General features: G+C 46.1%; 2 protein-coding genes across 2 annotated transcripts in view; one reads left to right on the top strand and one right to left on the bottom strand.

The window, feature by feature from the left end:
- LOC138724321 (broad substrate specificity ATP-binding cassette transporter ABCG2-like) overlaps positions 1-27438 on the top strand; it is a 434882-nt gene that overhangs the window by 309179 nt on the left and 98265 nt on the right. The gene's annotated exons all lie outside the window — the stretch shown is intronic.
- On the bottom strand, positions 633-13009 carry WNT8B (Wnt family member 8B). Its single transcript, XM_069863571.1, has 6 exons — positions 12924-13009; positions 7118-7151; positions 5682-5820; positions 4293-4418; positions 2092-2234; positions 633-1677 (listed from the first exon to the last, which is right to left on the bottom strand). The coding sequence occupies exons 1-6, from the start codon at positions 12980-12982 to the stop codon at positions 1120-1122; spliced, it is 1059 nt and encodes a 352-aa protein (XP_069719672.1). The 5' UTR covers positions 12983-13009; the 3' UTR covers positions 633-1119.

Raw genomic sequence — 27438 nt, 5'->3', positions numbered from 1 at the left:
GCTGCTTGCTTAGCCTATAAAATATATATACAATAAGCATAGAGGAAAAACTGTTATGTATACATCACAGTAACTGTGCAATAAATTAAACTTCAAAGTGCTTCACTTTCCTATTTACAATACCATTAAATAGTAACTGACGTTTTCTTAGACTAAGTGGAAGTATTTAGTTAGCTGATAGGGTAAGAGTGCTTGGCAAGTATACCAGGAGGTGGGGAATGGGCTTAGCTGGCAGCTTCTCTCGGAGAGAGATATGGTAGGGAAGAGGCACTGGAGAAGTGTGAGGGCATCTTTATGGCATAAAATAAGGGCTTTGGCAGGGATGCTGGGGTTGAAAGGGAGATCAGACGTGGAGGCTTAGAACATATAGAGAAAGCATGTAAAAAGCAAGCAATGGGACTCCCTTTGAACAGCTATTTAATGGGCAGGTCAAGCAGCAGCTTCAGTCTTGCTGCTGCTGCCATCTCAAATGCAAAGTAAACACGGGAAAGCTTAGCAAAGCTGTCAAAAGATGGGAATTGTGGACCACCTGGAAGCTGGCTTGCTGCAGGGAGCAGTTGCATACCTTTTCTCTTCCTTCAGAGTGCAGGCCTCAATGAAAGGAAATTTTAATTTTAGTGTCTCTTATTTTTTTAGCATAATTGAAGCTGCTTCTGTTTTAGGGATCACCACTCTGAGCAGCGCAGCTCTGGTGGTGCCATCTCTCAGCTTCCCCATGCTTCCCCAAGGGTTGATCTCACTCAAAAGCCCAGAGCAGGTGCTTGCCTGAGGAACAGAGAAGCTCAAGAGAGCAGGAGCCACCAAGACCAGCTGTGTTTTCAGGAATTAAACACAATTACTGGATAGAGTGACCAGCTTGAAGGAACCAAATCTCACCTATTTTGTCAACACTTGAGGATCTTCCCAGGAGTCATCACCCACTGCACTGATGGGAAATGCCCTGCATTGCAAAGCCCTAGGAGCTCATGCAAAGTCTTTTGCCTTGCCTAAGCTCCAGTGAGGCAGTATAGGGACTGAGACAGAACTGAGCCTAAGGGAAATGGTGCTGGGGGCTGCTGGGGAAATGGGGAAAGCAAGACAGGAGAGGGACAGACAGGACCATGAAGAAGTAGAGACAAGTTAGAGCTTTCTCTTGAGCTTGTGGCTGGCCCCACCACCCCCACTCCGCTCTCGCTTCTCCTTGCGGACACAGAAGTACTTGGTGACCCTTTTGCGGCACTGCTCACACCGCACAGCACAGCACCAGTGGAACTTGCAGTTGCAGCTGGATACCATCTCAGCTCGCCTCTCCTCTACCGCCAGCCCACAGTCCCCGCACAGCCGCCGGCAGCTCCGCTTCTCCCACTTGCTGAGAGCCTTGCCCCTCTTCAGGCACTCCCTGCCCTCTGTGCCCAGCAGCCCCAGTGTCTTGTTCTCCAGGCAGTAGTCAGGAGAGTCTTCTAGATGGACCAGCTCCTTCTTGGAGATGGAGCTGAAGGTCTCAGCGATGGCACCCCGGCTGGCAGCACTGTTCCCTGCTCCCTGCAGCAAATCCACCTTTAGGGCTTTGTGGTACCTCTCCTTGAGGTAAGTGCCAACCTCCCGAAACTCGGGCAGCTGCAGCCAGCATGTCTGGGTGGTGCAGCTGCCCGACACGCCATGGCATTTGCAAGTCCGCTTCATGGTCCCTTTCACAGCCTACATGATGAAAGGAGAGAGAGGGAATTCAGGAAAAACTCCAGAGGGGTCATTTCTGCACTGTAATGCATGGAGAAATGTGGCTCCAGGCCTTTGGAGGAGTTTGCCATGGACCCTCCCCACATAGTAGCCCTGCCCAGGGGTGGTTTAAAGCTCAGGGATCTGCTTCTCCAAGACACTCTCTTATTTGAAGTGGGAGAAAGAAGACAATTGAAGCCCTTAACGGTGTAATCATGGAAGGTTTGCTAACTTAGACCAAACACTGCTCATCAGGTCGCCTCCCCTTCTCCTCTGCAGGGCAGTTGTTCCTTCTGGACATGTGCTTTTAGCTACAGGAAGTCATGAATCTTCACAGTAAATGGCCAGAGTAAATCTGATAGTCATTGGTAGGTCTGGAGGGAGGAAGGGGCTCACCTTTCTACCCGCCTCATTGTTATGCAGGTTCATAGCAGCTCTGGCATCTTGTCCAGTCTCCAGGGCATCCACAAACTGCTTGGAAATGGCTTCCCCAAAGCCTACATTATCGCTGCATCCTCCCCACAGCCAGCCTTGCCCCCCTAGGAAAGGAGATAAGATGTGCACTGTCAGGGAACCAGCCCCTCACCTGCCTGGCTTTGTGGCTCCGAGGGCAGGAAAGGGTCTCAGAAATGGTGGGAGGCAATGGAGGCTGTGGGGCAAATACAGCCTTTTGCCTCGTGATACTCGCACATTCCCTCCCGTTGGGCTCATGCAATTTCTACTAAGGCCTGGATAATAAGTGGTTCATGTCGTCAGCAAAGGGATATGTCCCATGCAACAAACCCAGGGATTTCCAGGCTTTCTAGAAAAGGATTCAGGAGGTGTGGGTTATCATCAGTTAGCAGTTATAGAGATGAGATTTTGGATCTTTAATCACGTGCCCTCAAACTGTGCTTTGAACCAGTTCAGTCTGACAGGCAGAGATAGCATCTTGCTAATGTGGATTAGTGAACTGCTGCATGCATCCTGGCCAGAGGGAAGATTCCTTTCTGCTGGTAAACAACCCAAGCCTGGCACACATGTATTGAGGAAACCTTCTTTTTGGTACACCCAAAATCTTGGGCTGATGTTGGGCATTTCAGAATGGTCTGATTTTGCATTTATCATCAAGGAGAAAAAAGAACAGGACTGGGAAACTGCACAGTGAGATATTGAGGTACTTTTTCTAACCACATGGGAATTCAATAATTTAGCTCAGCTAACTGGAAACATGTCATGCAATTTGTTTCTTTTCCTCCTAGAGAAAAATGCCAAATTCTTAATGAAGATTTGAAATCTAGAGTGTTCTGTCCCTAGCATGCTTTGGTGGTATATCTTGTAGTTTAATGGCCTTGTGCCTCTTTTCTCCCTGAAAGACCTGGGCCTTCCCCAATCTTCCCTAGAGCATCACAGTCCTCTGTACCAGGGAAAGGCAGGGGTGTCTCATGGGAGGCAGCTAATTGCAGTAGATGATGAAGTCCAAATCAAGAACTGGAACTGAAGGGAGAATGGAAACCTTTCACCAACTTGGTTTCAGCACAATGGCATTTAGAATTTAATTACATCATTTTGGGCAAGCCCAAAAGTTTCCTTTGCCTTTCATGGTTTTAAGTTCAAAATGGGATTTTTTATTTTTTTCCATGAAAACTATCTACATTTTGGGAAAAAGAAGTGTAGCACAATTAACTCATTTTTCCAAAGAAAATAAAATTTGGTGTGTCTTTGACCAGAAGGCTTGCTCTGTTAGAGATGGGCTCTCCCACACCTTGGACACAGAAGAAGCAGTGGCTGTTTTAAATTAGCCAATAAAGCAAATTACTAAATACTAGCCACTCCAGAGGAGTTTGTCATAAACTGATACGTGCAGACAGCCCAGTGTGGCTGGGTAGGAAAACACTTTTAAAAGATTTTGATAGTTTGAAATTTTACTTCTTTCCATTCAAAACCAATGACCAAAATGTCAATGTTTTCAGTGAAAGCTGAGTGGAGAGATGGAGAGGGGCAGCTAGGGGTTCCCCACCTAGGGTTCCCTAGTGGCTGCAGGCCTGGATATCACTGTGATAGGGATGGGGTGAAGTCTGTGTGTTGCCACAGTAGTTCTCCTGGTTGTGCTCTCATGTGCCTGCCACACTGACAAATGTTAGAGTGGTCTATGAATGCCACCCTGCATTCCCTCCTGGTAGTTCTCCTCTGGGGCCACTCTGGTCCTGCACATTGAAAGGCCTGAGGTCCCTGATCAGCACTGCTCTGACCAGACCTGCCATCTGATGCATGGCATCAAATCCTCTCCTCCGCCCATGTGATATAGTCATTCCCTCCAGCAGCTTAAACAGAGTTGATTTGAACAACAGAAACTACAACCACCTTCTACTTTTCTGCTCATTTAGAAAGCAATGGAAACTGTTAAAGAGCTCAGCCTCAACTGATGTAAATTGCAGGTGATCCCATTAACTTTCACAGAGCTACTTTGGTTTGAGCCAGGCAAAGCTCTGCTCTGGGCATTATTTCCAGTGCTGTGATCAAGAGGAGAAGTTGTTTCTGCAGGCGTCAGTAGAGGAGCAGAGATGTCTCCTGCCACCTGGGATGTGAGAGAGGGACAGCAGCTTGTCTCTCCTTACCCAGCTGTCCATTGCGGGAGTCATCACAGCCACAGTTGTCAAAATCCCCCAGGCTGCAGTTCCGGGTCAGTGTGTACATGACACCTGCAGAGCTGATGGCGTGGACGAAAGCAGTCTCCCGATTTGCTGTCAAGTGGGAATACAAGGAGAGCAGACGTGCTAAAGATTTCACGGCAAGACCAATATCAGAAACGAGTCCTGCCATGCAGGTGACTGGGTAGGAAGAGATTTGCAATGGGCAGGGCTTTGTGGGATGGCGAGAAGTCCCTACCTGTGAGATTGGCTTAGTCTTGGCTTGAACTACATGAAGACAGGCAGCCGAATGTCCTCTACAACTCACTAATACACCCCAGAGGGGAAGGGATCCTCCCCAAGGACCAAAGAGCTCATTCCCCACAGGTCCCTTGAGCCTTACCTTCTGCTGGACACTGTCTGGGGCTCAGGGAGTAACCACAGCTACCCACCAGGGTCAGTGTGATGATCATCAACTGACCAGCAAAGAGCAGATAACCTTGACAGGAACAGTTCCAGGATGCTCTTCCAGGATGTCACTTCATGTTGTGATTGCCTTCTCAGGGCTCTGCTTTGAAACCTATGTCCCCTTCTGCCGAGGGCCCCGCTCCCTCATCTGCTGCCAATCCAACCAAAGGCCTGAGGCTCTCCTCCATACTCAGGTCCTGCCTGTATGGGACAGGTATGAGCTCAGCCCAGCAGCGTATGCAGGTATAGAGGACTAGATCCACACTAAAGTGATTCCTGGCACCTGCAGATGGGTAAGGAATGGCACACAGTGACAGTGACTGCAGCCCCACACAACCTTCCCAGCATAGGTCATGGATACTGGATTTTGCCCCAAAGTGACTCTGACATCTCAGTCTCCTGGAAGCTGCAGGAAGACTTTTCTCTTGTCTTTTGGCCAAAGCACAGACACCAGTGAACTCTTTCCTACTCTCTTTCGCCATCTCCCTCTGCTTGCCACCCCACTACCCTCTGCTGGTTCTCTGTCTCCCCAGGACAGCCTGGCAAGAGGCACCACTTGGCTATGTCATGTTTTGCAGCTCATGCCATGAGTTGTGATGGTGCATCCTTGCAGAGAGCTGGCTGTACAAGAATTGGAGGGACACACTTGTCCTGCACCGGCTAGGGCTCAGCAGGTCTGGATGCAGGGCAAGTGTTGCAAGGCTGCCTTGTCTTGAAGCTAGATCCTAGCATGTGTCTGCGAGCTGATGGGTGAAGGGGCTTCCTGGAAAGATTCCCTCCTGGGCATTCCTGGGAGAAGAATATTCCAGGACGGGGAAGGAAAGGAGGCACTTAGGAAGAGAGGAGGTGCCCACGGTCTCTAACCTGTAGCGAGGGGTTCCCAGTAGTGGTATCCAATGCTTTCCTTACCACTGCGCAGCCCGCCATGGCTGGAGAGCTGCAGTGCCCTCTCAGGGCAGTTCCAGCGGTCCCAGGCAAACTGGAACTTACACTCCTCAATGCCACTCTGTGCCCCGGCTGCCACACTGCTGGAGTAGATGAGATAGGCCTAGGAGAAGAGCAGCAGGTCAGGAGGGTGATGGCAGATGCCTGGCTTGAGCTCCTAAAGCATTAACTTTAAAAACTGTCAGGATGCACTGGCCAGCTTGCAGAGACAGCCCCATGGGTGACAGGCTGGCAATGTCCCTGGGCTGCTTCCAGGAGAGCCACTCAGCAGCTCTAGTTTCCATCGCAGGCAGTGCAAAGCTGGTGTACCCCAGCTCCTTCCCCCACAGTGGTGGGGCTGATGCAGGTGTAGCTTTCCTGCCCTGGATATTGTAAATCCTACTGCCTTGGGCTCTAGAGGGACAGAGAAGCACAGTGCAAAGTATCATAAGGCTGCTGTTCAACTGAAAAGAACTTGCATGCCATCTTACAGAGACAAGCTGTACAGAGCTGAAGAGGTCTCTCAGGCTTGGCTCCTTGGGGAAGTGAAACTTGCCAGCAGCAGCAGCTGCAAATGCTTTTGCTGCTGCGCTGGTTCAGAGCCTAAACCTCCAGAAGGGTGGGAGGCCAAGCAAAGCTGTTGGCGGTTAGCCATGTAAGGAGATGTGCCAGCCAGCCCTTGTAATGGGGAACCCCTTATCTCTTCAGTATGAGAGGAGGTGGAGCCTTCTCCTTGGAAACCAGGGAGCTCCAGGCCAGCAGGTGCCTGCCTCAGCCTGCTCCCTCCTTCACTGCAGGCCTGAGGGGACAGCCAGTGCTTTTAGGCAAGGGTGCCTCACCATAGCATTGAGAGCTGTAGAAAGATCTAAATGGGTTTGGAAGTGTTCCTGGGGAATAGCCAGGAAGAAAAATCAGCTGAATTTTACAATTCATAGAATCATAGAATTCATCCTGGTTAGGGAAAAAATAGCTTCTGAAAGAGGGGTACAAGGAGAAAGGGAATCAAAAATACTGAGCGAGCTCCTGGCACTTCCAGTTGTGCTCCTCAGGGAAGTATGTTTTGCAGGGCCTACAGAAAGCACCTCTCCAGCTTGATGAATGTGGGGTTTGATGCTAACCTAATCATCAGAAAGCAAGAGATGACTGATGAGATCCTCAGCTGGTGCCATAGACAAATCTCCAAAATCTGGCCACAACCTCCTTAAAAAGACCTCAGGCCAACTATACTTGGGGCTGATATAATTTGGGGAGTTGTAGTTTGTAGTAGTTCATTCCTGGCCTTCCTTGCCTTGCTGCTAGAAACTTGGGGGTGAGGGGAACTCTGGGCAAGGCTGACTGGGGAGTAGTAGGAAGGAGGAGCCTCTCACTCCCTTCCCGAGTTTAATGGAATCAGGGACAGAGATCAAAGGGATTTATCTTACCTTGGGGCCCGTCATCAGGAAATTATTCACTGACCTGGAAGACAGAGACAGTGTCAGCAGGGAGGGGGTGACGGTGGAGGGGTCTGGGGAATGCTAGGCATCCCAGGGATCTCCTCTCAGCCCCCCCACCCCCGCAGCCTGCTTGTCTCCTGGCTGCAGGCACCTTTAGTCTCTCCCCTTGTCTCTCTTTGGCGCTCCGTGCACACCAGAACAGTGCCTTCTCTATTTCTCCATCCCACTCCTCCAACCAGGCTGTACCAGGCTGCACCCCCTCCCTCCATTTGCTTTCTTCCACACAGCTGCCTTTCATCCAATCCCCCATATTTTTAGGGTTTTTCTCTTCCCTCAGCATTGCTTTTGCCTTACCAAGCTGCTGCTCAGTTTATCGCATGGTAGTGTTGCCCCAGGAGCACCCCGATTCCTCCTGCAGCCCCAGGAGATGGGCTGTGTGCCAGCACTGCTCTCCCTGTGGGACCATGCTGAGGGAAAAAAGGTCACACTAATGCTCCTTCACAGTGTGTGTCCTGGCAGCATCCCCTCAGGTCATGGTCTCTTGTTTCCCTGCAGTGCCAACTATGGCTGTCCATGCTCTCCTCTTGGACGCCTAAAGGTGATGGCTGAGCACAAACATGCTTGTCCTCCCTATACTGCGTGGCCCTGCATCAGGAGGATTCAGGGCATGAGTGAGGTGATCCTAGCCAAAATTAAATCTTCCGGTGTTTTCCAACTGAAATATGAACAATTGAAACAGTTTCCAAAGGTGCCTATTTGTAAGTATTCCTGTGAAAGATTTAGTTCTGCCACCATTCATGGAAAACTGTTCTACTGAAAATGCCAAGATCTGTTTTAACACACTTAAATTGCGGCTCATGAAACCCCCAGCTCTGCAAGGCTCTTTGTTCTGTAGCTCTGTTACTCCTACTTTCTGCATGGAAGAGGACATTGAAGCTAGAGATTGATATGAATGGTTGAGACCTTGCGGGGTAAAAGATAAAGCATCCACCGAGAAAAACTAGGCTCTTCAGCTCCTCTTGAGATCATGTTCTACTTCAAATGTTGATCATCTCCCAGTGGAGCATGGGCTACCTGGCATGCAGTGATGCTTACTGCTTTTCTAGCTCCTCTCCATTCCCTGAAAATCCCAGTAGTTGAGTGGACCTTGCCTGAGAAAAAAGCACGGGTTAGGGTATGGGGTTTCCTCCCTCTGTGTTTTCAAGTGAAGTTGCCTGGAGCCACAGGCATGCCTGGTAAAGGAGAGAAAGACACCATCCAATTGTGCTATAGATCCAGCATAGAGAGTACAAAGGCATCCCAGGGTAGACTCAAGCGCAGGCCAAAGCAGACACTGCCAAGCAAAACTGGAGGACAAAGCATAGTGGTACTGCAGACAGGATATAACTTGGTCAAAACCTCAGCACACCTGGTCTTTGATATTACTCATAGTTTAGAAACAGTTGAGAAAACTATTTTGCATGGTTTCACTCGGGCAAGTCTGAATTTTGGGGGTGTGTGGAAATGTGTCCATATTGATGAATCTCATGCTGGGAAAGATTCCCCTGGGTCAAAATGGGAGGGAGAAGGCGGTGCCATGGTACTGCAAGAGCAGGAGATCCTTTCCCTTTGTTCAAGGCCCAGGATTCAGACCCAGCTGCGCTCCAGCCCCCTTGGGTACTTTAGCACGAAGTCGATGGCTGTTCTGCAGAGGAATTTTCCTTTGGGAGCTGCTTCTGCATTGTACAGCTAATTAAATATTTCCTGGGACTCAGAGAGACGGCATCTGTAGCCGAGTGATTAGAGCTTCGGGTGACCTGAATCACACAGGGCCATGAACCTTGAGCTTTTCAGGCTGTGTAAGCTCTGTGGGTCCCCATCCTAATGCAACTGGGTAGCAGCACGAACAAGTCATTTTTCCATCTGGTTTCCCTCCTGTCCTTTGCTTTGCCTTTAAACGCTTTGCTATGGGGACCACACTCAGGATGGTGTCAGTGTGAATCTGAGACCCTGGCAGCAGCTGTGAGAAAACTGGTAAAATACACCTGTGTAGGTAAAATCTAGAGAATTGTATGTCCTCTTATCTTGCTTTTGTGACAAAAACAAGAGAGAGATCCCAACTGCATTGCTTCCTACCTCAGCAGGAAAAGCCAAATTCACAGTGTGCAAGAAGGATTTGCTTCAAACCCTTGCTGGCCTAATCTTGGATTAAAAACATCAAGATGTTTGAGCGTGGCTTTAGGAGGACAGTAATCCACAAGTTCAGGGTTTACAGCAAACCAGTCTGTTAGCAGGTGTCAATTGACATAACTGCATCTGTTCCTCCCAGGATAAACCTCAAGGTTCACAAAAAGGCCAAGTTCAGGATATCCCAATTCACCATCTGCAGCTGAGCAAATGGTACAGTAGCAATTTCCCAGCGGGATATTCTAAACATTTTTATTAAGTCAGAGAGACAGAAAGCATTTTCCCTGAGCTCCTTGATCAACAGGCAGGCACGCTGCTGGGCTGGTTTGTAGGACTTGGACAAGTAAAGGATTCATTTAGACTGGTACACTTGACCCCTGCATTTAACTCTTGTAGCTGCGAGTGGATTCAGGGGAAAGGGAGATGGGAGTGTTGTATGGCTGGAGGCTTGCTGAAATTTTTCTTATTTATGCTGAGAGGGAAGGAAAGATAATAATGGAGACAAAATTTGTGCGTTTTGTCTTTGCTTGCATGAGCTAGCTAAGAAAAATGCATCTCTTTTCTGGATATAGTCTCCAGCAATGACAGAGAGTAATTATGCCACTTGTTTCATGGACGTAGTATAGCATTGACAATGCCACTAGAGTCATCTCTGTGCTGCAAATAATTATCAATATGAAAATGAATATCTCTTCATTTTTGTCTCTGTAGTGTGATATTTGTTTATTTATTTAAAAATTTATTTAAAAATTTATTTATACTAATTTTCCATACCACTGTAAAGGAAAGCAGAATGTAATCCTAAACTAACTAGCTAACTGCATCTACAATGGGTGTAAACCAGCCCATTTCTGAGGACTTTCGTGCCGCCACACTGATTTAAAACTTTTTGAAATTGCACATATGAAAGGAAATGCTTGAAATTACTTCTTTTCTCTGAGAATACCTACAGGGTTTCTAGCTATTATCTAAAACCCTTTCCCTCCACCTACAAACTCCAGGACAGAGTTACAGAGACTGAACCCGAGCAGAGACAGACCTTAGTAGGTAGAGAAAGGAGTTCCACCAAGTTCTTCAGCCCCCTCCCCAGCCCACGCAGGGCCTTGGGCAAGGGATGCTGCTTCCTTCACTGCAACTCTTATACATCCAGGTAAAAAGCAAATTTAGGATGAGTGATTTTCATTGCATCCACTGTTAACAAATCAACTAATGAATGCTTATAGCAGGAGTTCGCTGTCATAGTTTTATTGAACCCAAAAGCAAATAACCCTGCCAAAGCAGCTGTTCCATTATATTTTATGCATATCAAATGCTAATAAGATTACAATAATTTCTGCTTGGTTACAACTTTAACTAATAAAAGCACCCCGCTCCTCAGTTTAATATGACCTAAGAGCCTTATCAAATCTCCTATTAAAGTATTTGTTTAATACCTTATCACCCACACATGCTACCGTGCTGCTGGTTCAGCCCTTCAGAAAATGATAAAGCTATATTTAGGTCTTTATTGTCATTATTGTAAATACGGTGAATTAATACAATTTCACTTCGAATCTGAGTTTTCTTCTCAAGTACAAACTCCCCCAAGTTATTAGAAAACCAGTAACACTGGAAAATACAGGCAACCCCAGAGCTGAAGTGTGAAAAAAAAACCATTTAGAAATATTAGATCCAGATTGTTACCTTATTCCCACAAGATAGATGACTGGAAGGCCACTCATTAATTTGGACGTCTTCATTTCTCTCTATTTTGTTATATTTTTATTTGTTTTTCAGTTCCTAAATGCAACCCTTAGATTTTGCTCATCTAGAAACACACTAACAATTCAGCCAACCTGACATAGCAGAATCTAATCCACACTCAGAGAAGTGCCCATAAAATTGTACAAAATATTGTTTATCTATATTTCCATCTGCTCCCATTTCTTGTGATTAAATCACAGGCAAAAAGAATCTTGTGGTTTTAGCTGTTGGACCAGATAAAGAAGACCAGCAAAAATTGAAAGCAGGATTATTGCATGATTCCCACAAAGTCTGCTTTTTTCTCCACAAGAATTAAGGGATGGGGTCTCTAATATGATCATTTTGACTAAAGTTTGCAATTTTCCTTTCTCTCAGGAAATCGTGACCTATGAGCAACTTGCAGAGTAAAGCAGGGCTATCTTGATCTATAAGATTTTCTCTTAGATAAAATCTTCTGAAAGGCAGACAGGGAATTTAGGCATCTAGCTTCTATTTAAAGTGTCTGGGATTTCTGTATTTAGCTCTGCTTTCTGCTTTGTGTTTTGAAATTTTTCCCCTTCGAACCATTTCTTTAAGATACTGATTTTTTTCTCTTTTTATGTATTCTAAACCCGTTCATATTGAGGAAAGCAGGAAACATATGCAGGAAGAGCAGCAAGATAGAATCAGCATGAGTTCTTGCCTAGCTTCTCTGCGTAGTGTACATATTCCCCTTATTCCTAAAGGGAAATTTATCTTGAATTTGCTACTGTGTAATATTTAGACATATATAAAATATTGCACCTTTTAAAATAATTGAAAGAACATAAATTTCACTACCAGACTGATAGGAATGGATTCCCATTTACTCTTGAGTTTGTTTTTCTGTAATTTTGGTTTCTCCGTCCACAGTTATAACCGTAGAAATCCACTGTGAGGGAGGCAGGGCATTTTAGTAATTGAACAGGAAAAAACTTTCCTTGCTATTAGAGATAAGTCTGTAACTAATTGAGCAGATTCCCAGGGCAGCACAGAAACAGAGAATAAAGTTTGGGTACTCCGTAAAAATCACACAGGACAAAATATCTACAGAGCCAGGTCATTTGAGTCTGTCTCCAGTTAAGCATGGAATAGAATAACTCCACAAGGAATGATACAGGATTTGATGCAAGTGTAATCTCTTTCTGTTTACCCTTATAAAACATTTCTGGAAATAAACAAAACCACATAACAGGAGATGGCCCACAGGAGATGAATGCAGGCTTGTGTATGGGGGAACAAGTCTGATGGAACCCAGCTGGTTGGGAACCAAGTCCCAGTAATCTACGTACTGAAAGCTTCTCCCCAGAAAATCCTAATACATTAATTTCAGATATGTTTAATCCTGACCCTTTGCCTGCCAAGGAACCTGGATCTCAGGCTGCTCATCCAGAGTGATTCTCCTGCAGATCTAAGTCACCCCTGCTGGCTCTGAGCTCTTAATCAGGGACTGTCCTCTTTGGGGAGCATGGGAGAAGCCCAACTTCCTTGGATTAAGACAAGAGACAAGCAGACTCCGAGCCTTTGGAAAAACAGAAATCCCCAGCTCTCCCATGGGTTATCTTCCCAGTTGGAAGTGAGGGGCAAGATCCTCCACATCTGCTCTTCTACTCTATTTTACCCCAGCTCAGGATTTGGCCCATATAGTTGTTGTCAGGAGGCGCAGGGAATAAAGAGGCCTTTCTTAGATCTAGCCTCTGTGTCTCAATTAGTGTATTGGGACTTAGTTAAATATCTGGTCCCATTAAAGACCAGAACTAACTAAGTGGAAAAGAGGGGACATTTAGGAAGGTGAAGAGGAATTACCTTAAGGTGTCCAGGAAAAGCACCTGCCTGTGGCACAGACTGAGGTGTTCTCAATACTCACCAGGCACAGCAGAATTGGAAGAAGGTAGTGAAGAAGAAGATGCCCAGATAAGGGTCCATGTGAAACGTAAAATCCAAACAAAGAGGGAAAAAGGAGATCCCCAAAAGCCCCCCAAAACTTGAGTACCACCACCACCAGAGAAAAAAAAGAAAAAAAAAAAGAAACACGACAAAATTAAGGAAGAGATGGAGTTATTTTTCACCCAGTGCTCCTAGTGTGGTGAAGAGGCATATGCCCCCTGAATCTCAACTTCAGCAAATGGTAACCAATCCTAAAGTAAGAGCTAAAGGGGGTTGGTGAAATGGAGCCGCAGAACTTCCTAAGAAGAGATTATCTACTTAATTAAAGATTTTTTTTTCCTAAGTCCTTCAGCCAATCAGGACTCAAGTGCCAGAGAGAGATTGAACTGATGAAAAGAACACCCCAGGTTCCTTGAAGACAAATGCACCACGAAAGGGATAAGAGGGAGGGAAAAGGAAAAAAAAAAAAGAGAGAGAGAGAGAAAGAAAAAGAGAGAGAGAAAGGGATAAAGGAAGAGACAGCAAATCCCTTAAAGTAATCACTAGATTCAGTCTTCAGTCTTCATTAGCACTACCCTGCCTCTTCATCCCCTGCAAAGGCAACTGGAAGGGCTGCTAATGGCATGCCCTCACCTTCTCCTGGCTTGGAGACATTGCTGGAGCTGGGGTGCACTGGAAGCTCTGGGATGGGAGCTTGGGTTTGGGTGGCCCACACCTGCTTTTTGGAGGTGATGCAGCATGCTTCAGGGAGAAGACTATGAAACAGATATGCGAACATCGTCTCTGCCTCAGTATCCCCCAGAAAGCTGAGGGGAGTTGGGCCCAGTTCCTGCTTTCATCTTCTTCTCCCTTATCTTGGTGACCAAATTTCCTCCCAGCCTCTGTTTGCAACACACCACCCTCACCCTGGAAGAAAGGCCTCCAACTAAATCTTCCCTTTCCCCCTTATTTTTTTTCTTTTGGGTTTTCAAACAAAGTCCGTGAGAGGCTGTCTTTGGTTTGGGAGGGTCAGCGGTCTCTCAGTGAGGGGTTATCCCAGGCCAAGAGGTACTGGAGCTACTTAGGAGCATCCCACCTGGCCACGTGGGACACCCTAGTTACTTCCACACTGCCAACTACAGGTACTTTGGCCAATCCCAGGTCAACATGGCCAGCCTCGCTACCCTGTTCTAGGGTTGTAGGAACATCTTCACTGCACTGCATAACTGATTTTCATGCTGTGGAAGTGATAAGCTAAAATGTGGGCTAAACCCAAACTCATTTCACCTGGAGTGCCACTGCTGGGCAGAAGAGCTGGACCAAGGCAGAATTTGAATGGAAGCAAGACACCCCTCCCTGCCGCCCCCGCAGCTGAACCATCAGGCAGGGCTGGCTGGAGGTTGAGCTTTGCTCTAAGACCACCTTATACTGATGAAAGTCCCTCCTGGGTTGTGTAGTTTCAGTGAGGGAAACCTACACAGCTCTGGGATGGACTTTGGCCATACCAAGACCAGCTCTACCCAAGCCAGGGAGCTCCAGCTGGGCAGGAGTAGGATACAGCATGCAGGGCACTGCTGGCAAAACACTAGCTTTGCCCTGACTGCCACACCAGCCAGCTGGACCCCTCACCCTGGGGGGTGTCTGGGTGGTTTGCAAGCACCTAGGTGAGGATAAAAGGTAGCTGCCAGCAACTCACCCAAGGCCCACCTGTGCCTCCCAGCTGCATCCTATTACAGCAAGGGCCGATGGTATTTTTACTAATTAAAGCCCCAGCTCCTGGAGATGGGAGCATTTTGAAAAACAGGGTGTTATTTACACAGAGAGAAAGCCTGGAAATTTATTTAATAGAAGATAAAACCCCAGGATTTGAAAGGTAAGGAAAATCAGCCCTTTATTTAGTATTTTATTATTATTTATTACATTGGAATAGAATTTTAATGCTGTGATTTTTTTCACAGTGTAACGGGTTTTGTCACCCAGTTCAAGTACTGGGTATGGCTGTGCTCTCTCTCTGTGCTAGAAAACACTGCCTCAGACCTGGTGTGGGGAGTAGCTGCTGAGGCTGATGCTGCCTGTGGGGGCTCAGCTCCCCCGGGGCAGTACTGCCCAGGCAGTACCGGTGGGGGGGATGCTACCACCTGGGCATTTGTTTCCAATGGTAGTTGTTTCTTGTAAGTGTCCAAATGTCTGCTTCTGGACTCTCAAACGAGAGTTTCATCATTCCCTGGGTCCGGCAGTTACAGCATTTTGAAATCATGCAATGCTTCAGGCATACTTTGACTAGCTGGAAAAGAAAGTAACCATTGCGTCCTCTGGGGTGAACTATTTTTGTTTGCTCTAAAATGCCCTGGTTGAGGCAGCTGGGAGGGTATATGTGGAGGTGTTACTAAAGGGGTGGAGGAGATGGAAAAAACTATTTGTGTGAAAGTACTTGGATCAATTGCAGGGCAATGAGAGTTTCCACTAATTTCAGAGCCAATAAGTCAGGGGAGGAAAAAAATCCGCAGTGAAAATACAAACAGATCATTTTTCAGCAAACAGCAAAACGAACTAAGATCTTTTGGTGAGGAAGATACAGAAGGTTAGGGCTGTGTGAAAGGAAAGATTCAATGCAGTGTGCACTCCACAGCTATATCAGCTGAATGTGCCAGAGATAGAGACACCCAGGTAGCAGCACCAGCGAAGCTGCACCGCCCACCAGTGTCCATCTCCCCACACACCTGAAGAAAGACAAACTGTTCCCGTCCCTAGCGCAGCCACCCCGGGGGCAAACGGTTCACAACCGCCTGTCTTGCTGAATCCCCAAAGGAGATATTTCCCTTTATTCCCATCACTTCATCATTCCTGGCCAGGCTTAGCAGGTGCTAAATTAAGTGGATTGAAAAAATGTGGAAAAAAATAATTGTAGATGGATCAAATTGAAGAGGAATAATTATTTTTTCATTAGCTATTACAAGAGGCAGCTAGGCCTTCCTCCAAGCTCACAGAAGCACTGGCAGCACCAGCGTGATTCAGAGCCAGCAGCCTCCCTGATCAACTTCTAATTTCAATTAAACACAATAGTCACTCTCCTGGAAACAAGCATGTTTTTCAAGCCAAAGAGGCTGAAGGCAAATCCTGAGACAAAACTATACCAAACATGTTTCAAAGCACTTCATTACAGCTTTCAAAAGCTGTTTAATTGACTCTATGAGATACCCCCTAAAGAAGTAAGATGTAAAATAGTTTTATAATGTTCCTCAAATTTTGTAATTGTTACCAGAAGCTTTGTACATTTTCTAAAATGGACTGAGAGAGCATTAAAATACATTTTATGGCCAGAGGGACTGGTTATATTATTTTATACTATCCCATCTGACCTGTTGGCTAATACAGATCTCTACTGACCTTTGCATCAGGTGCTGCAATGTGTTTGACTATTTGCTCATCGCCCAGGATGGCAGACGGGGTTTGAGGACAACAGGAGATAGAGAATCTACCACTATCTGTGGTAATTGTTCCAGTTTGTTAAAAAACAAACCAAAACAAAATATTAATATAAAATATCTAGGTTTAATTTCCAGAGCACAGAGAAGATCTGAACTGTTATCAGTTCAAGAGCTTGTACAAGTAATCACAGAAAGACTGAAAATTAAAGCCTCTAATGCTCTTCCTGCCTTCCACCCTGATACCAATGCAGCAGATGGATATAAAAAAATGAAGTTAAGAACAAGGGGTAAAATTTCCAGGTCTGGCTCACAGTTATCTCAAAAGATTTTTGGTGCCAATGCAAAGTGCCCAAAAGACAGAATATTTTTTTTTTTTTTTAGTGTCCATTAAAAAGTTCAAGAAGGATTAGAGGTCTCCTATTTTAAAAGAAATGCAAAAGACATGAGATCAAAATATAAAGAAATTAACCTTCTCTATGGAATGCACAGTATTCAACCCTGAAAGAGTTGAAAAAGTCCCAGGAGTCCAGCCTCCCAGAGCAGTGAACAGACTTTGACTGACTTTACTGCAGCTTTGCCTTTCACACCAGTCAGACATGTCTTCATGCCTCTCAAAACACCCCCAGTGCCCTAGGAAAGCCTAAGTGTTGCTTGCAGTCCTGTACTGATCATGCCTTGTGCTGTTCTGCTCCTACAGCCAAATATTTTCAGGCACAAAGCAAGACAAAGGCTGGGGAAATTTAATTGCTTTTATTAGAATGGTTGATATGCAATGGAAGAAGTGAAAAAGCAGGAAAGGTGTTGGTGAGCCCAGAGGCCTGTCTGAGTTTGGATTTTTGGTTTTTTGGGGTTTTTTTTTTTTAGCTCTATCGAGCCAGGATTGTGCTATTAAAGACTGTGTTTACAGAACAGGACATACAAATGGCTGTGTGACATCTTTGCTGTAAGCTTGACTTTATAACCTTTATGTTCCCTAATGCTGTTCTCTGCAGGAGTGGCGCACAGTTGCAGCCTCCCATAAGGTCTTGTTGTGCTTCACCAGTACTGAATGTATCCTCGTATTTGCAGTTCTTCTTCTGGTTCATGCTGGGACAGCTCTGGGAATCCTCGTCTACTGCAGTGAACTGTGTGACTGGATGCATCCATCATACATCTCATAGGAAGTGAATTCTACCAAACTGTGCGGAAAGGCAGGAGGGTCAGATGTTCAGGCTGTTCTTCAGTTGCTGAAGAAAAGCTTCAGGTGTGTGCAAGAAACCAAGAAAATAATTTTATGTTAAAAGGGGCAGAAATGCTGCAGTGGTTATAGAGGGTCTGTTCAGAGTTCACAGCATGGACATTTACAAAGCAGCAGGTTTCAAGGGAAAGTCAAAGATCTCTTGGGAAATGTCCTTTTTGCTGTGGTACTTCAAAGTTGGCTGTGCCCCAGAGCAAGTGAGCTTGGAGCACTTCAAAAGCTCCTGTTCTTCTTTAGCCTGGGCTACAATGATTCCTTTACCACATATTCTCAGTTACAGTACTAGAGGATATTCCCTCTGAATGGTCTTGGCTTGCCATGGCAGTGACTTGCACAGGCTCACGCTGTGTTGCCCAAAAATGTTATTTCTTTTGAGAGTCCAGAAAGCGAGTAAGGGTCTGGGGCATCTTTTTCAGCACCCACAACCAGCTGGCTGGGGGCTGCATGAGGAAAAGGGACATAAGTGCCAAGAGATGAGGTATCTGGGTCTGAAAATCAAAGGCAAATGAAGAGGTGATGTGCCCTTAAAGGACAAGCAGAATCAGCTTGGAGAAAAAGGACTGCAAGGGTGGGAGGGAAGTTATGTAAAGCACTCCAGGGAAGGTGTAATTATGATGAGCAGGACTAAGCGAGTTGAAGTACATTCCTGACTGGCTGGCAGGAGATGCAATGACCCTCGAGGTGAGAGGGACCATACTGAATTCCCAGGTCTAGCAACATACCCTGGCCACTTGCCAGCCACACCTTGCTCCTGTCCCTGTGCACCTGGAAGGAAAGCCAGACTCCCATACAGAGTAGCAGCTACAGTGATCCCCAGCGCGGCTTTTTGGAGCCCAGGCCACATGCCTCTGACCATCCTAGACACAGCCACTATCTCTCAGAGAGCCTTGCTTAGGCCACCACAGACAAGCTCAGACTCATGGGGAGTAAATGTCACAGGCACTGCTGCAGGTGACTCTGCAAAAGTAGCCTCTTTTCTGCACCCAGGAGGGCTCTGCCTCTCAAGGGAGAAACATGCTTGACCCCAGCCCATGAAGATTTGAGGGGAGGGGGGGAGGTAGTGATAGCCTTCTGTACTAGGTTAGTAACTGGAGGGGGAAAGGGCTATGGGTCTGAGAGGAGTGTGGAGCTCAGTGGACCAAAGGATGAGGAGGGTAAAGCAGGAAGATGGCTCAGCAATGCGGTGTAAATAATTGCTAGCTTGGGTTTTTGACAGACCTCAGGAACCCAAGAAAAAGCTATATGCTTGCTGCTTAAATGGGTCTGCTGTTGCACCAGAGAGATACCCCTTTCAGGCTCTGTGTGCTGCCTTCAACGTTATTATCAGGAATATTTGTAAACAAAACCACATTTCGAACTGAAACAGGCCCTTTTACTAAGAAAACTGCCCAGTGACACGCTTTGATCTTTTTTAGCTGAAACCGCCCTTGAGCTCTGCAGAAGCTGTAAATAACTCCAGCCAACTTCCATCTGAATAGCCTTCACCCAAGTGATTTTGCTCGGCTGTAGTGCAGAGAGACTGCCTGGTTTGGAGTCCCTTTTGTAACGCAGACAGGAGGTTTAGCTGAGGGGTTTACGCAATCCTGTGATCTTTTTCATCTCTAATTTGCTATGCGGTCTAATGACCGTGCAGCGGCATACGTAGCTCTGGCTTGCCTTGTAGCTTGTCCCTCAGCTGAGCCAGCAGATGGTGCTCCCGGCTCAGCGCTGCTACTGAAAAGCATCCTTGGATCACGGCGGAGCAGAGAAGTGCTCCTGTGCTGCGCATTGCCATATCCAGTGCAGACCACAGGCTCTGCAGGGCATCCGGGATTAAAAATTCTCCTTCTCGCTTCTCTTAGCGCCTTGAGGCCTCAGCACGGGTTAAGTCCATAGGTGATCGTGAATGGTTCAATGTTCACAGCAGTGGGTGTGTGGATGGCAGCAGTGTGCCATGGTGCAGCTGCCACTAGTGCTACAACACACGTCCCCACAGGCCAGCAGATGAGGAGTCTTCTACCAACACCTGGCCTCAGCTTGGGAAGGATCAGGTGCTCATCAACCCTTAACAGGGTGATGGATGTAATGCCATCAGCAGTATGCACAGAAGATTTGGATCCACACTCTTTCATTAGTGTGCTCCCTAACAGGTCCTAGGGCAAATCCCAAGGTCAGCGACCTGTAAATCTGGTTCAGCTCTTTGCCTTAAAACAGCAGTAAGAACTATGCTGGCGTAAGTCCAGTGAAGTCCTTCCTCTTTGCCTACAGAACACTTAACATGACTAACCCTCAGCATTTACCCAGGATGAGTAAGGCCTACAAAATCATGAGACTGGCTTGAAAATAATGTGCGGTAGGAGCTATTTGTGTCCAGGCCTTTAAGGTACTCTTGAGGCTTGTTTCTTCTGGAATTGGCAGGGCTGGGAACGTGCTGTTCTCTTGCATGAAAGGCAAACTGAGACTCTTGGGTTGCAGGCAACAGGGCTTTCTGATAAACACAGAATGTCAAAAGGTTTGCCATAAATCACAGGAGGTAGCAAGGCTGAGAAGGCACGCAGGACCTCCCTGCGTTGCCCAAAAGTTGCTAAGAGTGGGTCCTGGCTGTTTGCCTGAGAGATCTCACACGTTCAGTGTTCATACATTAAAATACTGGATCTTTTTTGCTGTGTCCTGGACCAAGAACTTCTCTTGGGCTTCAGTGGGTTTCTTGTTACCTTGGGAGTTGCTGCATGTCAGTAGTGAGCATAAAAATCAGCCCACAGAATGCTGTGGCCCCTCAGTGAGCTCTAAGGAAAGTGGAGTTATCTCCCAATAAAATCTAGGGCTCTGGATCTGGCTCCAGCTCTACCATTCCTCTGTGTCATCTGTACTGACCGGGGCCATCTCTTCTGCCAAAACAGTCAGCCCCAATAAATGGTACTGAGGAGGAGCTTGGAGGCTGATTCAGGCAGTAAAGGTGAAGAAACAGTTGGAAGATGGTTAGGATAAACTGGCACCACAAAATCTATTGCCAATCCTGTGCAAATGCCACTGCTGACAGAACCACAATCCAGCTTCCTGGCAAAACCTTAAGCATGAAGCACTCTTCTTGATGGTTGTTGGAAAAATGTTGTGGACACACTGTTGTTGGACAATCCTAGCTTCTTTTATAAATGTCCCAAGAAACAAGCTTCTGCATAAATAACAAAGCAGCACTTTTGTTGTCCTGTTGGGGACAAGCCCCTTGGCTTTCATACTATCCTCCTGGACGTTCTCTAGATGAATCTCTAGATTCTTTTCTTGTCTGAAGACAGACTAAAAGCATGGTCAGGATCCCGAGGGTCACAGAGTTCTGACAGAGACACAGATAGTGAAGGAAAGAGAAACGGCTAGAAATAATAACCCTTTTCTGAGTGCCAATGCTGAAGTACAGCTAGGAAAGAGGGTGTCGTGCTGCTCAGATGCTGCTGAGGGGAGTAAATGCATGACAGCAAACTTTGTCTGGTTATGTTCCTTTTTTATCAACTGATACCAGTCAAGCTTGCTTTGTACCAATGTTTTACAGAGTCCTCCTTACCTGAACTCCCATCACTGCAGCATCACAGGACACAGTCTACTGCAACCACTCAGCAGGCTGATGAAGTGTAAGCCATTGGCGAGTAACTGAGGCATGGCACAGACTGAGGCAGTTACATAGACTTAGGCAGCAAGATGATGTATTGTATGATTCATCTGAGGAGAAAAAAGACCAGAGCATAGCCTGCTGCTTGGGAGAAGAAGGAGCTGAGGGCTTCCCTATAACATGTCAATTCTGAAAAAGGGGGGTACCCTCTGAAGAAGATGCATGAACATTCTGGCTTCTGGCTAAAAGTTGCTGGGGACTGAGACCCCAGTACACTGGGATGGCACTGCCTTAGGAACAGAAGAAGATCCTGCATAATATCAGCTCTTCACAGGCATCAGACTTTATATGGGGAGCTGCATCTGGTCTCAGAATGAAAATCAACAGCAATGTTTGCACTGGTTTTACATTAACACGTGCAAAGTACAAATGAGCTCTATGTTTAGAGGGACTCATTGCAACACCAAAGAGAAGAAGGCAAAAAATCCCAACCACCTCCACATTTGAAGGAACTAAAGTTTATATTAATCCATCACTGGGTGGTATTTTCTGGAATGATGTACTTTAGGGAATTTTGTCCTTACCTGTTGTCACTGAAAAATGTGCTAACTCCCAGACTTTTTGCTGTCAGATTTCATCGTGCTACCTGTTTGGAGGCAGAGTCCAACCCTTCCTCAGTTTTCAGAAACATGGCAACATGATTCAGACCCCATGAGGGTGCGCAAAGAGAAGTATGGAAGCACTGAATGTATGCCACGGTAGGTGGCACTGAAGGTACCAACTTTGGACATATTTCCCTGCAGTTCCCTCTCCAACTTGGGGATGGCAACATTGCCTCAGCTCTTACTTCAGCTAATAATGCACACCGTGCACTCCGTGAAGGGTTTTTTTTCTCTTAGCAGCACAGGGTGTGCTGATAGGTGATTGCACATGACAGGAGTCATTCTTACAGCTGGGGTCCGCCTGCTGTTGCAATGTCCGAAGCCTTGCACACAGCTGCAGGAAGAGCCATTATACGCCCATGGTTTGTAACCAGAGAAAGAACAAAACATCCTCAGGACCTGCATGGCTCATTTCTGGGAGGCTTTTTATTACGAGTATTTACAGATTGTATAAGTCATTGTTAGGTGGTGATGCTATGAGGAAATAGCAGATTCCACTCAGGACATAGGGGCTTATAATTGCAGCTAATCCTTTTGCCATGGATAAATTATTAATATTTCACACTCCTCAGTCTCCCTCTTTATTCAAGTGTCTACCTAGACTGTAGGCTTTAGGACACAGTCGGTATCACCGAGAGTAGGTTTGTAGAGCACCCAGTGCAATGAAGACCTTGATCTTGATGGAAGCTTTCATTTATTATCTTAATAGAAGCCTCAGATTCCTTATATAAATTAATCTATCTGAAAAATCCTTTGGCCATATTGAGTTCAGAACACGTGTGATAAAAAGTGACAGAGGAATGTGGGTGTGTTTAAAAACACTTTGGGGGTTTGGACTGGCTGAAGGTATAGCATCTAGGTTGTCAGTGGAGGTGACTGCTCCAAATGGCAACACTGCACCTCAGACACAATGCGTATCTTCACTGCCTGCTGGAAGCGCCCTTCTTTGTGGGGAAAAAGGAATCAATTTCTGGTCCTGCATCCCGAAGTGTGATTTTGTAGCAATTGTGGTGATTCTCTGCAGACAGCTCCTTAGAGAGCAGGGTTAATAGCACTCTGGCTCCAGCCAACAAACTTTCATTACAAAGAGAACAACTCGAGGAGACTGGACCATCCAATCCCCTTTCCATTTTTAACCACCCACTAGAAACACTGTGGGAGGCAAGAGATATTGGTTCATAAGAGGAACTCCCTTTTGACTAAAAGAAGCCTGACAAAGGACATTTTAAACAGACTTTTTTGTCCTTTTTCCATAAATAATGTGAGGACCACTAATACTGCTTCACCTGTTGCTAAGGGAATGAACTTCCTATCTTGCATGGCAGAAGAGTGTACCCCACTGTGCACCTCATCCCCAGTGGTATATTTTCCAGCTTTGCTGTCCTGCAAGGAGCAGATCTCTGCAGTCTGTACCAGAGAGCCTATTTTGTTGGCTTACTGTCTCTCTTGGTCAAGATATCAGTTGGTCATCCAGAAGACTTGGTGTAGTTTTTCACTGTGCTTCCATGGGCCAGTCTTGTGCCTTCCGTGTTTCCTCTGCCCCAGCTTAGCAAGCCCACATCAACACTGTGCAGGATCTTTCTGGCCATGCTAGGCATCCTGAAGCAACAGCGAACCTCTGTTCCTCATGTGCCAGCCAGTTTCTAATCCAAGCCTTGCTATTTTTATCTGCTTAGGATTTCTTCACTCCCTTAATAAAAAAATAATGTGGCAGTCTATCAAATGTCTAGCCAAAGGCTGAGCAGTTTGCAGTCATTTCTGGCCATATCAGCCCAGAAAACAACTGGCTATTTAAATGGCATATATTTGCTAAGTTGACTCCAATAGCAAAGTTTCCTGTCAGAGGAAGGATATGGATATCAGGACTCTGTCAGCAATTCCACCAATCTAGAGGTGTCTCCTCTTTCTCTCCCAAAGCAATTGCATTGTTGATTTAATAGAGAATTCAGGAGCATCCTACCATCTTCCTCATGCACCAAAGGAGCAAATGTCCTGCATGTCACAAGGAAGGTTGTAGGACCTCCAATAAAATCACTCAGTCGTTGGAGATTTCTGCCCTCAGTGTCCCAACAAACAGGAACAGTGCCCACTGCCATGTCCTCTCATGACCCCAGCCCCAGTGTCTCCTACATGTGATAACTCTCATGGAGACCTGAGTGTCTCTTCTGATTTGGGCCTCCAGCACTGTTGGGGCTTCGTCTGAGATGAGTCAAAACACACACATTCAAAATGTGCTAAGCCCTATAAAAGCCAGGAGAAGGAGGCTACGTTGTTTGTAGCATCAGCTAAATGGTAATTTGGAACTGTTCTCCCCCCCTTTGCTGGATTAGCATGAGAGGACAAAACCCAGAATTCCCCAGGAACTAGTGGTTACTAGAAACTTTTCAAGAGCAGAACTCAGAAACATCTAATTAAAAAAAACCTCAGTCATGAAACCCTCTGTAATCCCGATTTCCAGAAAAAATACAGGCCTTGCCCCTGAAAACTGGGTGATTTGCTGTATCTTGGGCAAGATTTCCAAAATCACCTTCCACATCTGTAAACGTTGGGTTGGATGTCTTGTATTCAAGGCTAAGATAGTGGATCATTCTCTTATGCTCACTCAAATCTGCCAATAAATTTCTTTCAGGAATAGTTAGGGGCTCAACCTGTGGATTTTAGAGAGTTTGTACTGAAATTAGCATGAGCCTGTAACTTACATGCCAAGGGAAGATGAATTGACTCCTTAAAGGGAGTCAGGCTGAGCCTCAGCTATGCCTGTTTCCCCTTCCATGTAGAGGGATTGGTGGGGCATAGAGGGCAGCCAGTCAGCCCGGCTTCAAAGAAAGTTAACTGGAGGATGAAAGTATGTAGGATGTTGCTGATATTATGTGCTAGGGAAATGATAGCCTGAAGCAGCAAAACTGTAGTGCCAGAAATTCTGTTTGTTGTTTCAGGCAGTTGTTTAAGGCTGATAAAGCAGCTGCTAGAGAAAAGGGGAAGCAGATGTGTTTGGAAACTACCTATTAAAACTGGTACTCTGCAGGGGAGAGAGAGTAAAGCAATGTATGGTCCACTCTCAGGAAAGAAAGCATACTTTGTTGAGTTATCTTTTACAAGGCTCCTTTGTTTCCACTCTTCTTGGATTAGGTATCCTCTGGGTAGTGTGAAAGCGAAGGTTTTTAGGCACTGATAGTAGGAACCTCAAGCAATCACGAGGCAGACCTTGTAAGTGTTTCTGAAAGTCTAGTGTCCCATGTTCTCAGGGGAAACACAGCCTTTACGTCCCTGGCCTTACATGCAATCAAGGTTTGTGAAAGTCTCTCTGATGATCACGATGCGGCAGTCTGTTCTCCTATGTGGCATTTCTTGGCTTGTTACTGGGATATCATTAGGGTCTAGAAACCTATGAACTCAGGAAGCGTCATCTAAGGAGCTGGAGGCTGAGGCTACTCTTCAATGAGGTCTGTCTGTGAGCTGCTGTCTTGGTTGGGTAATTTCAGCCTTAGTGGGTGTTTCTGTGCTGGCAGTGCCTGATCAGGTCGTTTCACTTAAGTAACCCCTCATGCCTCCCATGTCAGAACACAGGGTGTGCATCAATCAGCTGGTTTCCTCGTTGCCTAGTATGGGTCTTATCACCCATGAAGTTTACTATTCTCGGGTTTCTGTGGTCAACCAAAGATTCAGCAACTCTGGTACTTGCAGACAAACAATGAATCTGGCACTTTTGTCAGTGTGACCATGTCCCTGTGGTGGTTGGCAGGATGTCCTGTCTGAGGGGAAATTACAGATGTTTGACCTTCAAACATTGTCCATAGGCAATCTTATTAGATCTGAACAGCTATTATATCTCCTCTGCTATCTGAACAGCAGATATCATAGCTGAAAAGTTTCCAGTGGCTATATTCTCTGCAGTTTCATCACTAAGTAAATAAATCAGTTGCAAACCTTCATATTACTTAACAATGTCAATTTTTTAAAAGCATTTTGATCTAAAACTGATTTTTTTTTTTAATCCATGTGCAAAAATATCTTAAATCAAATAGTCCATCAATAGACAGTTCAAAACCAACTGATTTGCCAGGCCTCTGGCCATCTAGGACAGGTCCAATAATTCCTTTAATAGATGCAGCAGTATCTAGTAAGCTGCAGCAGGAATGTGTTGCATAAGGCTCAGTGAAGTGTGCATCATTCCTTCTTATGAAGAAGGGAAAGAGGGCATGGTCAAGGCTGCTCAGTCAGTCAGTGGCAGCATAGAATCATAGAATAACCAGGTTGGAAGAGACCCACCGGATCATCAAGTCCAACCATTCCTATCAAACACTAAACCATTCCCCTTAGCACCTCGTCCACCCGTGCCTTAAACACCTCCAGGGAAGGTGACTCAACCACCTCCCTGGGCAGCCTGTTCCAGTTCCCAGTGACCCTTTCTGTGAAGAATTTTTTCCTAATGTCCAGCCTAAACCTCCCCTGGCGGAGCTTGAGGCCATTCCCTCTTGTCCTGTCCCCTGTCACTTGGGAGAAGCGGCCAGCACCCTCCTCTCTCTACAACCTCCTTTCAGGTAGTTGTAGAGAGCAATGAGGTCTCCCCTCAGCCTCCTCTTCTCCAGGCTAAACAACCCCAGCTCTCTCAGCCGCTCCTCCAAACTTCTTGCACCCTAATCTACTTCATGTTTCAGATGGAAAAAAACCCCACCCAAACACATTTTTAGTCTCATGAGAATGAGGGAGGGAAAGGAGACAGAATTTATGTATAGCTGATACGTTCACCTTTTTGTAAATAGGCCCAGACCAGAGGCACTCTGAGGGGAGGGAGTGGATGTCACTGGCATTTAACTTGAATAGGTGTATTGCTTAATTACTTCACACAAATTCCCTCCCTCACTCCATCTGCATTGTAATAAATTTAACTCCTGAAGTGATGAGATTGAATCTTATGGTTCTTGGTGGCTTCTCTCTAGCAAGTCTGGTGGCGAAGCCTTGGAGAACCGTCTTTTGATACCCTGTGGCTTTCTAAATGCCACCCTGCCAGACAGAGGTGGTGTCTGCTTGGATTGATGGCAGCAGTGGTTTGGAAGCTTTAGAGGGCATTGGTGCTATGTCATCAGCTACCCTGCTTGCTGATACACAGGGAGAGGTAAAGGCCTATTGCTTTCTGAAGTAGGTTGGCTTCTACTTGAAAAGTGGGGATTTGGCAATGTTTTGGCACCAGTAGAGAGGATTGGAAAGGAATCCCTTTAGCTTTAGAGCTTCTGACATCCCACAGGCTTTCCTTGAAGTCTGAGACAGAGGTGAAAGTGTCAAAGCTAAGCAAAGTTTTCTGAACTATCTCAGCAGGGTTGACATCACCTGTGTTTCACACAGATGAAAGAGATAAGATGGAATAAAAGGAAAGAAAAGCTGGGGAACTTTCAGTGAGTAAAAATTCATTACTAATATCATTAAAGCAGAGATAAGCCTGCTCACTTTTCCCCAGTTCTTTGATCACACCCAACTTGGCTTCTTCTGCTCGGGCATTAAATAAATCCAATGGCTGCAGGCAATGCTTGGGCTCAGAAAGTCCCACAGGTGGGGGATCTTCTTTTTCTATTGGAGTGAGGTACCAGACACCAAATCGATGTGCTTCATTG

This window comes from Phaenicophaeus curvirostris, chromosome 9 (genome assembly GCF_032191515.1).
Source record: "Phaenicophaeus curvirostris isolate KB17595 chromosome 9, BPBGC_Pcur_1.0, whole genome shotgun sequence".
NCBI lineage: Eukaryota > Metazoa > Chordata > Aves > Cuculiformes > Cuculidae > Phaenicophaeus > Phaenicophaeus curvirostris.
Note: the sequence above shows the minus strand (reverse complement) of the source record. Positions and strands in the feature narration are given on the sequence as shown.

What these genes read in the sequence shown, in the direction of transcription:
- WNT8B (XM_069863571.1), bottom strand. Translation starts at nt 12,982, where the DNA reads ATGGACCCTTATCTGGGCATCTTCTTCTTCACTACCTTCTTCCAATTC. An exon ending in CCATGGCGGGCTGCGCAGTG is followed by an intron (nt 4,419 to 5,681) that starts GTAAGGAAAGCA and finishes CCCACTTGACAG; the next exon opens with CAAATCGGGAGACTGCTTTC. An exon ending in CTCCCGCAATGGACAGCTGG is followed by an intron (nt 2,235 to 4,292) that starts GTAAGGAGAGAC and finishes CTCCTTTCCTAG; the next exon opens with GGGGGCAAGGCTGGCTGTGG.